Raw genomic sequence first — 11413 nt, 5'->3', positions numbered from 1 at the left:
AGGATCAGAACGTTGAGTCTAGTGTGTAGTTGAAGCCTGTGAGGGGAGAGCCACTCCCCTGGGCAACTTGGGGACCCATCCAACATGTCCCTCACCTGCAGAGGAGAGGCATTCACAGAAAGGAAAGAAGAAGTTCAAAGGCTCAGGTCCTCCTTGGCTTAGCATCTGGGAAGGAGCTTCTGGGAGCGCAGGGGCTGGGTGTGGCATCCACCAGACAGAGGGAAATGGGAGCTAGAAGGAGAGGGTCTCAGACAAGATCCCTTTCCTCCCAGACCCATGAGATCAGGACAGGTCTGTGTGTCCCACAAGCAGGCTGTGAGTTGGGTCTTCTAGACTCATGACCCATAGAGCCCTTTTGCTATCATCAAGGTGGAGCTGAACCCCTTCTCAATCACCCATCCTTCACCCAGCCCCAGGGAATCTGGGGTGCCTTATGCACTCTTAACCAGTATCAGAGTGACAGAATGCTTCCAAGTCCTGGCCGTGGTACTTAATGCCTGAGGACAGGACACAGAAGGCAGGACCCAATTATTTGGCCCCTTCTCCACCCCAGGAGAGCCTCCTTCTAGGGCTGACAAGGCAGGATTAGGGCTGTGTTTTCATTTCAGGAGGGGGTGTTTCTGGACAGTCTCTGCTCCCAGCGCTGCCCCTCACTAGCTGGGTGGCCCGAAGCAAGCCAGCCAGTTCTTCTGGTCCCTGGTTTCCCCACTGAAAATGCAAGCTCTGGAACAGACCATGGGCTTGAACTCTTGAGCACAACCCAAGTAAGAATTACACTGCACATTTTGCAACTGTACATGTGCAAGACACACATATCATTTTCTATTCTGTTCTCTCTTGCTCTCTCTCTCTGTCTCTCTCTCTCCCTCCCTCCCTCCCTGTCTCAAGCTGATCAAAATCCACTAAGATGACTTCACAGACCTTCAGTGGATCACAGCCATAGTTTAAAATACACCCCACCAGTGCCCACTATAACTCAGTGATGTGACCTTACAACAGTAGACACATTCAACAGGCACCTTCATTTATTAATTTATTCTTTTCATTTATTGGGCAGGAACCGGAAGAGAGATGTAGCTCCTCAAGCGATACGGAAGGAACATGGCCCCACTAAGAGAACTTGAACATCAAAACACAGGTGGAAGTCATGGGAAGCCACAGAGCTGCAGGGGTGCCCCACCTCAGAGATGAGCCGTCTGTAAGGTGGGTGTCGGCCATCGGGGAGTCTCTGCCTTCCTGCATCTCTCACATGCGGCGTCGGGAAGGTCCCCAATGGCCTGTGTACAGGGTCCAGCGCTACCCCAGCAGCCTCGGGCACACAGGGTGGGCTCAAGGAGGAGGTGTTGTGTGGGGCTTGTTGGGTGCAGACCATAGGACCCCCTTGTGTGTCGCCTGAGGGAGCAGCGTGTGAATTGAAGGCATTCTGCAACCCAGATGCACAGAGATGGTCCATCCTCAAGCCCAGCCGCCAAGTAAAGGCAGACTTGGCTGAGTCTCTGCCCACCTGCCTTACTAGCTCAGGCCCCGGGGCAAATTACGTTCTCTGAGCCCCATGTCTTCATCTGCAATAACAAGGACAGTAACGTTAACTGCATGGCCTGGTATTAAGTCTCAGGGGAAATAATGCTGAAATCCACAGGAAGAGAGAAAACAGAGCTCACCAGAGAGGATCGGTCTTCTGTTCACACGTAGGTGATCTTACCACACACAACACTCCAAATACTTTGCTGCCACATGAGTTCTCTTGCTGCCATCATTCTCTGAACCTCAGTTTCTTCGATTACAAAATGGGGCCCCTAGACCCCCACATACTCCTTCAGCTATAGCACCAGCAGAACTGACTAGGCCTGATAGAGTTCAGGGGAGTCCAGCCAGATTTTTTTAATTAAAGAAAAGTGGCATATCTTTAAAAATATATATTTAAGGTAGGCCTTATCATGTCACATGGATTCAGTGAAGGAAAACAAAGTGCCCAGCACATCAGGAACATTCCATCCACAGATATTCTTCCTTCTCCCTCACCCTGCTCATGGCCCAAGGCCGCTGGCTAAAAGGAAAGAACCAAAATGAAGGGCCAGGCATGAGAGCAGCTGGGCACCCTGAGGAAGCAAAAAGCCAGTGTCCGCTGGGACAGGGGAGCACCCATGGCTGAGAAGGAAGGAGCTCAAGTGCTCTGGGCAGGTGTGTGATGTAGGATTGTCACAACGCATGATGCATCAGCATCCTGGACATGTCACAAACACTGGCCCTCCTCAGCCTCACGTGTGCCTGCAGCCCTTGCTCCAAGAAGGTTCCAGCATGCGGTGATCCCGCCCTCCGGCTGGGCTTGATGTCCAGCAGCACCTGGTGCTGCCGGTTCTGCCTCTCCAGGTCAGCCCAGACCTCGGCCACCTGGGCCTCCACACTCCCGTCAGAAGCTGGATCACCGCTGGTTCCAGTGGTCACCAGACCCAGCCCTGTCCTGTGGAACTGCCATTATGCAGGGACCAGTCTCCATGAGCAGTTCCCCTCCTCAAATAAGAGAGGGCGAGCTGCGCTCCTTGTCAGTGCCTTTCAGGGCATCTCTTTGGAGAAGTTAAGTTCTGTTCCCTGAGTGACCATCTCGCGTCTCCCTGGAGTCGCACGGCCTTGAAGGCGCAGCAGCCATCACCAAGAGGTAGAGCTCACTGAGAGCGGGGGCCTTGAGTCTCAGCACAAGAGCCCCTGAGAGAAGGGGCAATAGAACGGAGGGGTGCCGCCGTGTTGGAACTAAAGGAACTTAGAGTGATGTCAACCCCTTCCCGCTTCAGCCAGAGATCAGAGGGGCTGTGAGTCCCTCAGGGACGCAGAGCAAGTCAGCCACTGGGTCCAGACTGCGGCCCAGGGCTCCTGACGCCAGCACATTTTCTTCCCTCTACGCCAAACCTTTCCTATTAAAAGGCCAAACGGTAAACATTTCATGCTTTGCAGGCCATACAGGCTGTTTGCACTACAACTGCTCCACCCCACCACTGGGGCACAGGGCAGACCCAGATGGTGCGGCCATGTTCCAGTATGAACTCATTCACCGAAACAGACAGCAGCTGGGTGCGACCTGTGAGCCGCAGCTCGCTAACCCCGTTCTCTGCGACACAGCAAATGAGGCCTAAAAACCGGCTCCGTCACAGCACGTGGGGAGACCGTTAGCCTGCCCTGGAGCCAGGGCGCTGGGGCAGGGGAAGGGCATCGCCCAGGTGGACTGCAGAAGTGGACACTGGACCCTCCCCTGCACCAAGGCATTTAGACTGAGACTGGTAGTCCATCCAGATGCCCTTTAACCTCAGAGCAAAGCAAAGCTGCCCGGGTAGGGGTGGGTGGGGAGGGGGTTGGTGTGATGGCATTGCCACTGCTGCCACTCCTGTTCTTTCTGAAACTTGGGTGTCAAATGGCTCCAGAAAGTGACTCAGCTGCATAGTCACGGGGGGAGTCAGAACACGAGGGGACTCGTGTGCCAGCCAAAGCAGATTTTCTTTCATCGGCATTAATGGAGCACTTATAAGTGCCGGATACCGTGATAGACAGTTCAGATGCATTGTGTCCCAGTGACTCGGCGAAGGAGGTAGAATTACCCCGCTTTCCAGACGGGAAGGAGCCTACACGGCACAGAAGGGTAGGAGACCTGCAGAAATCACATGGCGTGGGGCGGCGGAACTGGGATTCCAGCACAGGGTTTCTTTTTTTTTTTTTTTTTTTAATAGTTTATTGTCAGGTTGGTTTCCATATAACACCCAGCGGCACGGGATTTCTGAAGCCGAAGTCACTGATGGTTTCCATTATGGCAAGAGGCTCATCTGTGTAATTTGGTCACTTATTTAGGGCTAAGGGAGAGGGACTCTTTGAAAATAAATTACCTCAACCAGTTGTTCCAAAGGATAAGAGGCAAACGACCTTAGGAAACTTCTATTTAGCAAAATTGAGATCATCACGCTCAAGTGCTACAATTTACGAAACACGGGAAGAGAATTGTTTTATTGCTAATGATCTTCCCAGTTACCACCCGGCATGTCCTTTTTTTTGATCATACTGGAGAAGTGGTCCCAATATAAGAGGGAGGGTTCCGATCGGTGTAATTCAGTCCACAAACTGTCTCGGTGGCGCTCCCAGTCACTGTGTCCAGCTGCTGGGCCTTTCTCTCCAGAAGCCGTCACCCTCTGGCCAAGCTGCCCCGAGCCCAGCTCTGCCCCGTGGGCCTTCACTCCCACGCCCAGGAGGAGGCGTCTCCCTAGGACAGTGAGACGCAGAGCCAAGGCTGCGCACCAGTCTCCTTAATGGCCTCAGGGAAAGTCTCATCTATGAAATGCACATCCTCTTTCTTGTCCAGTCCCCACTCAGGGAGGATCCTGCTCCCTGTGGGAGTTTCTCCCACACATCAAATAAGACAGCTTTTATTACTTTGCCGTGGTCCTGCCTAAGTTTTCCTATAAACTGGAGTTCATTAAATCCAAATGCTTTGATATGAGGACAGACTTCCTCTGAGGATCCCCATACGTGTAGCTCTGGGTCCACTTTCTGGGAGGTCCTGGTGCTGGTGGGCAGAAGTGTTTGCTAGCGTCTACACCCATGGCTTCTGCATCCCTCACAAAGTGGAGATGGGCCAGAAGGATAGCTGTCAGCCTCCCCAGCTTGGAAGTATCATCCCGACACAAGATGGTGGCCGTCCGTGGCCAGCAGAGGGGGGAGTACCCGCTGGGCCTGAGCCTTGGGGCTTGGTTTCCTATAAAAAGCTTTAATAGGCATTTGGGTTGCCAGACAGGTCTTGGCCAGTCGGATGACACACAGGGTGGAAACGGGGAGCAGGTTGGATTGGACAGTATGCTCTGAGGGGAAAGGAGCCTGCGCAAGTCCCCAGAGGGCCCCGGGGGCCTGGACTCCTGGCCTACAGCCCCTGTATCATTCCTCCTGGCCTCAGCCTGAGGTCTGTGATCTTACTGAGTCAAATGCTCCAAGGATAAGGAGATTCTGAGTTTGGTGGTTTCCACTTATTTTTTTAACTGGGAACTATAGTCCCGGGAAGGGGTTTCAGCATCTCAGAGAAAAGGTCTCTGTTCTTAGGGGCAGGAAAGAAGGCAAAAAGAAAAGTATTTATTAGCCTGAAATAATAATAAACCTTAGTGCTTGGAGAAAACACAGAGGGCTCAGGGAAACCCGCTAGGCTGGCGTCAGAGCGCTTACTTTGATTCCCACCTGTTGATTGTGTGTCTGTGACCTCATCTTTCCAACTCTCTGGGCCTTAGGCTCCCCATCCATAAATGGAAGAGGCTGGGCTAGATCATCTGGAAGGCTCCTTAAGATTCTCACAGTTTAGGATAGTGCTGTTGAATAGAACTTTCTGGAATAACGGAGATATTCTACAACTGCACTCTGGTATGGGACCCCTAGCCACATGTAGGTACTGAGCACTTGAAATGTGGATAGTATAATTGAGGACCTGAATTTTTCAGTTTTATTTCATTAAAAATTCAATAACCATGGGGCGCCTGGGTGGCTTAGTCGGTTAAGCGTCCGACTTTCGCTTAGGTCATGATCTCACGGTTCGTGGGTTCGAGCCCCGCGTCGGGCTCTGTGCTGACTGCCAGCTCAGAGCCTGGAGCCTGTTTCAGTCTGTGACTCCCTCTCTCTCTGACCCTCCCCTGCTCACGCTCTCTCTCTCTCTCTCTCCTAGAAATAAATAAAACATTTAAAAAATAAATAAATAAATAAAATAAATAAAAATAAAAATTCAATAGCCACGTGCAGTTTGTGGCTACTGTATTGGACAGGACGGAACAGGCCTAGGCTTTCAGAACCACAGATCTGGTTCTGTTCAGTCTATTGTGTTTATCAAGCTAAGCACATTCTAGACAAATTTACACAGGGACTGAACTGAAGAGGGATTGCCGGGTTGTACTCAGCTATGAGACTATCCAGATGGCCAGAAGCTCCTCTCCCTTGGCGTTCCAGCTCACTGAGATGCTACCCCCACCTCCCCACTCAGGAGCCACAGCTGGCTAAGCCGTGTGTTTGTGTCTCCAGTCAGGCTCACGGCCCTGCCTGCCAAGTCTGCGTGCAGGATCCTGTCCTGAGAGCCCCGGAGCCCCAGGCGCCTTCAGGAGCCAATCCACTTCTCGCCATTTCTTGGCAATTCCAGAGGGCAGATCATGAATAGAAACATCACTTCAGCTCATTAAGGAAGAACAGCATGTTTGGAGGCTGAGGTTCAGAAAGGTGTACAAGATTCCTGCTTCTGGCCCTTTCCTCTCAATGTGCCATGGCCGGTCTCGCCAAGTCAGGTCCTCGGTGGAGCCTCCAGATTGAGCCCTTAGTTTTTCCTTCCCACTGTCACAACTTGAGCTGAGACCCCATTAGCTTCTTCCGCATACTAGTTATCAGCTCTGTCCCTGCCCCTTGGCCATCCTTTTTACACTCCTCGGTGAAACTTTCTAAAAGGTCACTCCGGCCATGCCATCCTTGGGCTCAGAACCTGCAGCTGCCGTCCCCCTGCAGGATGGAGTCTAGGCTCTTTGTGGGGTACCCGAGGCCTCCCCATGATCTGACTGACACCTTCCTACCACATGAGCTTTAGTCCCACCAGCTTTCCACCGGGACCCGCCGCTCCAGCCAGCAAGGCCACTCAGGGCCTCTGGAGCAGGACCCTGGCTTCCATGCAGGCCCCACGCACCTCTACCTCTCTTTTGCTCTGTAGACATTCGGGCCCATCTCAAATGCCACCAGCTTCGGGAAGCCTTCCCTGCTCGCCTCAGCCTGGCACTTTCTCCCAGCCTTTGTCCGCATGTGCTCTTTCTAGGTAGCAATTTGCCATGCAGCAGAGTGCATCGAATACATGTTTCAGAGGACACAGCTGGACCTGGGCTCGAATCTTGGTCCTTGCATGTAACTTCGGGCAATTGTTCTGCACTCCTCAGTTTTCCATTTCTAAAATGGACATGATGCCTACCTTACATGCTGATTGGGCAAGCTGCATAGGCTGGTCTATACTGTGTGCTCGGCGCAGTACCATGTGCACCATATGTGCTCAGCAAGTGCTAGTCTTGGTTATTATTATTTACACACACTGAGCCCCAGCTCTGTCACCAGTCATGGGCATCTGGACAGTGGGGATCACTTGCATTATTTTGTAGCCCCTGCATAGAGCTGTAGTTTGCAAATATGAGGACTCAGAATATGACTTGCTTGTTTATCCCTGGGGCCTAACAGCCTGGACTGAGTCCTGGGTCCACTACTTACTAGTTGTATGATGCTGGGCAAGTTTTTTAACCTCTCTGGCTCTCAGTGTCCTCATTTACAAAGGGGAGAAAAGAATGGTACCTTTTTTCACAAGTTTTTGCAACATTTAATGGGGCACTAATGAAGTGTCTTGGGGACGATCCCAGGGGTTTAGTAAGCAGGCCATTAGTGAAGGTTTTTTGAATGAATGAATGAATGATCCCATTGTAACAGCTGTAATGAGGTGAAGAGGGGGGGGGTCATAACAGTATTCTTCTTGATTACAGTACTTTGGCCTAGGTTTCTGGCATTAATTATCTATCTCCCTCTTCTCTTTATTCTTTTATTACTTGACTCTGGACCGATTGCCTGGCTTTAACTAGCTTATGGCATGCAGGCCTTTCTAGTGAATGTCTCCCAAGCCTCTGTGGAAACAGACGGGGCCCAAAAATAAATACAGAATTTGGCCACTTGCCCCTTGAACCCAACTGAGTAGAACTGGCTGGCGGATACAGCCACAAAGCGACAAATAGAGAAAGATGTGTTTGAGGCTTTATTTGCCAGTTTACTAGGAGCACATGCTCCTGAAGCAGCATAGACAACCAGAAACATCAGCTGGGACAGCAATCTGGTCGCGGAAGTGAGAGGCAGTTTCCCAAGCCGCGGGGGCCCGGGGCGCCCCCTGATGATCAGAGCATGTAGCACACAGCCCACCTCCCAGCTGGAGGGCTCCCTTGCTGGCCACCGAACTGGAGAGTCAGACGCCGCCTGAGGAGGCTCCGGCCTCCCAGCTCCGGTCTGTCCAGGATCCACCGACACGGAGGGGCTTTCAGTAGCGGACCTGAGGACAGGGCACGCAAGGCACGCAGACGGTGCGGGGCACGCAGACGGTGCGGGGCACGCTGGGGGCAGGCGCACAAGGAGGACAGGAGGGAGTGGAGCATGGGTTACAGGGCAACCTGCGGAAGACAGGCACATGGGGTGGGGGGAGAGAAAAGCCCAAGTCAGCAACAAGTGCGGTGGTTCTGCCCCCCAGACGCCTCGAAAACTCAACCACTGCTCACCTTCTCCATGTGGCTTCCTACCTGCCTTTGTCATCTTTGCCTGTGTGACCTCCTAACTGGCCTCCGCAGCCCCACCCCTGCCCCTCCTAACCACCGTCAGCTTCGTGGCCAGAGCGATCCTCTACAGACACAAATAGAAGCGTGCCGCTGCCTGCCGAAAACGTTTGGTGGCTCCCATTTAGGCCAAGATGGAGAGCAGCTTCCTTCAACTCAACTGTCACATCCTCCTTGAAGCCCTTTATGATCTCTCCTCGTCAAATCCCCAAAAGGTGCCATGTGCCTCTTCCCAGAGTGATGTGTGATTGTCCTGTTATGTAGTCTGTCTCCCCCTTAAACAGTGAGGTCAACAGCCGTGTATGAAAGCACACCCCACATGCCTGGCCTGAAGCAGGCACTCAATAGGAACGTGTTGAATAAGATGAACTCAGTAATTAAAACAGAAGGAATACATGGCTAAAGGAGAAAGGATGATCTCAGAGACTGACAGGTGTGGGCTCAAAACCAGAAACAACAGCCTGGATAGTAGACGGGAGCCAAATAGCCGAGAAACTAGACAGGCAGTGCAGAGATCACCTCCAGCCTGAAATATGTTTTGTTTGGCCAGAACTGTATTCTCTTTCAATTTGTTGAAAATGTTTAAAAATCAGAAGAAATGAACATTTAAAAGACATCCAGATTCCCAGCTTCTCTTGAACAATCAAAAGACCCAACAATACTGTATATGCCCCTCACACTGTAGAAACGGCCCTCTTCGGGGGTGGCTTCCTCACTGGACTACACATCGCTCTCTGGTTCCCCAGAGTCCCACCGTGACCCACAACACACACGTGCGTTAGCACCCTGCTCCATGAAAAGCATTTGACTTCGCAGCTCTTGCTGCAGAGGCTGAGACTGAATGACAGAGAAGCAAAGCTGAATGCAGAATAAGAAACCACCTACAGGGAGCGCCTGGGTGGCTCAGTCAGTTGAGCATCCGACTTCAGCTCAGGTCATGATCTCACATTCATGGGTTTGAGCCCTGCACCGGGCTCTGTGCTGATTGCTCAGAGCTTGGAGCCTGCTTCAGGTTCTGTGTCTCCCTCTCTCTCTTTGTGGATGCCTTGTCATCATCTGTCTCCACATCCCCAGTGGTGCCCGGTACATGGGAAGCCCTTGAAGGAGTTTGTTGACTTGGGAAGGAGCACAGTGGCCTCCAGTGGGCCAGGTTTGGGATGGCAGCATGAAACCTGCCTGCCTTTCTTTGGCTCATACCAGCTTCCTAATCGCTTCTTAATCACAACAGGGCTCTATCTCGTGGGTAAGCCCAACTGCTTCCTATAGCCGCCTCCAAACCTTGCACCCATGTGCGCAGCCTCAGTGGGGCCCACTCACTTGCAGTCCTCGCTCTCCAGCAGGCCCCGGTACGTGTTGATCTCACACTCCAGCCGGGCCTTGACGTCCAGCAGCACCTTGTATTCCTGGTTCTGCCGCTCCAGGTCACAGCGGATGTCGGCGAGCTGGGCCTCCACGTTGCTGATCATGCACTGCATCTGGGCCAGCTGGGAGCTGTAACGTGCCTCGGTCTCCGCCAAGGTGTTTTCCAGAGAGTCCCTCTAAGGCAAAAGGAAAGACAAAATAGCTGAGGAGCAGACATATTCTCCTGATTCAGAGAGAACCAAAAAAGAGCCAAGTCTGTCTTTGGGGATGGAAATGACCCACTCCCTACCTAAGTCACAGTGGAAACTGAAGCTCAGAAAGGTTGAGTGACTTGTTCAAGCTTAAGCAGCTAGTAGGTAGCAGACTAGAATTTGAACCCAGATCCATGTGACCCTAAATCCCTTATTCCTTCTTCAGCCTCAGTCTGGCTTCAGACTTTGGACCTGAGCTTCAGCAGACTCCTCCCTTTTCAGCATCATCTAGATCTGTGGTCTTCAGCCCTGGCTGTACTTTGTGCTGGGGCTCAGGAGGAACCCCAAGCTAGGAGAGGTAAGCTGGGCAAGCATCCCTGATGGCGGAATCTGAGCCTCCTCCCCCCGCCTGGATGCCCGCACCTAACCCTAACCCTAACCGTAACCGTAACCCTAACCCTAACCCTAACCCTAACCTGGGATTCAGAGACCACCCAGCAGCACCCACCAGGCTGTGCTGGGCCTGCAGCTCGATCTCCAGCGTGTTGACCGTTCGTCTCAGATCGATGATGTCCGACTGGTAGCTCTGAAGCTGCTCAGAGCTCGTGGCCACCTGCTGGTTGAGCTCCTCCATCTGCAAGGGGCAAGACGAGAGTCGGGCAGGGCTGCCTTCTCAGGGACCCTAGGGAGACCCGGCCCACCTGTGAGAGGCCCACCTGCATGTTGAACCATTCCTCCACATCCCTGAGGTTGGTCTCCACCACAGTCTCATACTGACACCGCATCTCTTCCAGCATCCTGTTCAGGTCCATGGGCGGTGCAGCGTCTACCTCAATATTAAGGCGGTCCCCCAGCTGGCACCGCAGGGCACTGACTTCCTGAAAAGGCACGAAGGTGAGGTCACGTGACCCCACTCACCACCCCAGGGCGACACAGAATGATGGAACGAAAGATGCTAAGATGTCCGTGTTAGAGGGGCCCTTGGAGGATTGCCATCCGTGCAGCAGCCCTGTGGTCGTCCGGCTCCGGCCAGATGCCCCCATAATGGCAGGAACGCTCCAGCACGCTTCCTGTCACTTTGGCAGAAGCCAAGAGCAACCCCAGGGTGTATCTGTCCTCCTTGGGCTAAAATGGGAACCCCACGCCCCTGTTTTCCCAGCCACCGTCCCAGCCTGTGTTCGTCTGGGAGGGAGGACAGCAGGAGCCCGGCTGTGCTTGGTTCAAGGCCTGAGTGAGGGCAGGCGCCTCTCCGGGCTTGGCTGCCAAAGAGAAAGTTGTCTGGGAGGCTGCCGGAGTGGGTGATAATGCCTCATTAGCGGTCTCTTGGTGCAGTTCCCAATTCTCTGATTTAAGTAGGATGAGTCAGGTACCTTAGGGCACCCAGTGAGTAGTGGTGACTGATTGTTCCTTCGCATTTAAGCCCAAGGAAACCCAGCCAGGATTCAGAGGCACTTGCTCTTTCAAATCCCAGCTCAAGAGGTCGAGAGTCAAGTCAGAGAAGGGGCTGGGGGGGGGGGGGGG

The 11413-nt window shown here is 52.9% G+C and overlaps 1 protein-coding gene across 1 annotated transcript in view; it reads right to left on the bottom strand.

The window, feature by feature from the left end:
- Positions 1-8050: 8050 nt before the first annotated feature.
- Positions 8051-11413, bottom strand: part of KRT32 (keratin 32) — a 5578-nt gene continuing 2215 nt past the window's right edge. The window contains exons 4-7 of the mRNA XM_077779123.1: positions 10609-10770; positions 10401-10526; positions 9657-9877; positions 8051-8180 (exon numbers count right to left, since the gene is read on the bottom strand). Coding sequence (XP_077635249.1) covers positions 8051-8180; positions 9657-9877; positions 10401-10526; positions 10609-10770 — 639 coding nt within the window. The remainder of the gene's footprint in view (positions 8181-9656; positions 9878-10400; positions 10527-10608; positions 10771-11413) is intronic.

This window comes from Crocuta crocuta, unplaced genomic scaffold (assembly GCF_008692635.1).
Source record: "Crocuta crocuta isolate KB4526 unplaced genomic scaffold, BGI_CrCroc_1.0 scaffold68, whole genome shotgun sequence".
In the NCBI taxonomy this organism is placed as follows: Eukaryota; Metazoa; Chordata; class Mammalia; order Carnivora; family Hyaenidae; genus Crocuta; species Crocuta crocuta.
Note: the sequence above shows the minus strand (reverse complement) of the source record. Positions and strands in the feature narration are given on the sequence as shown.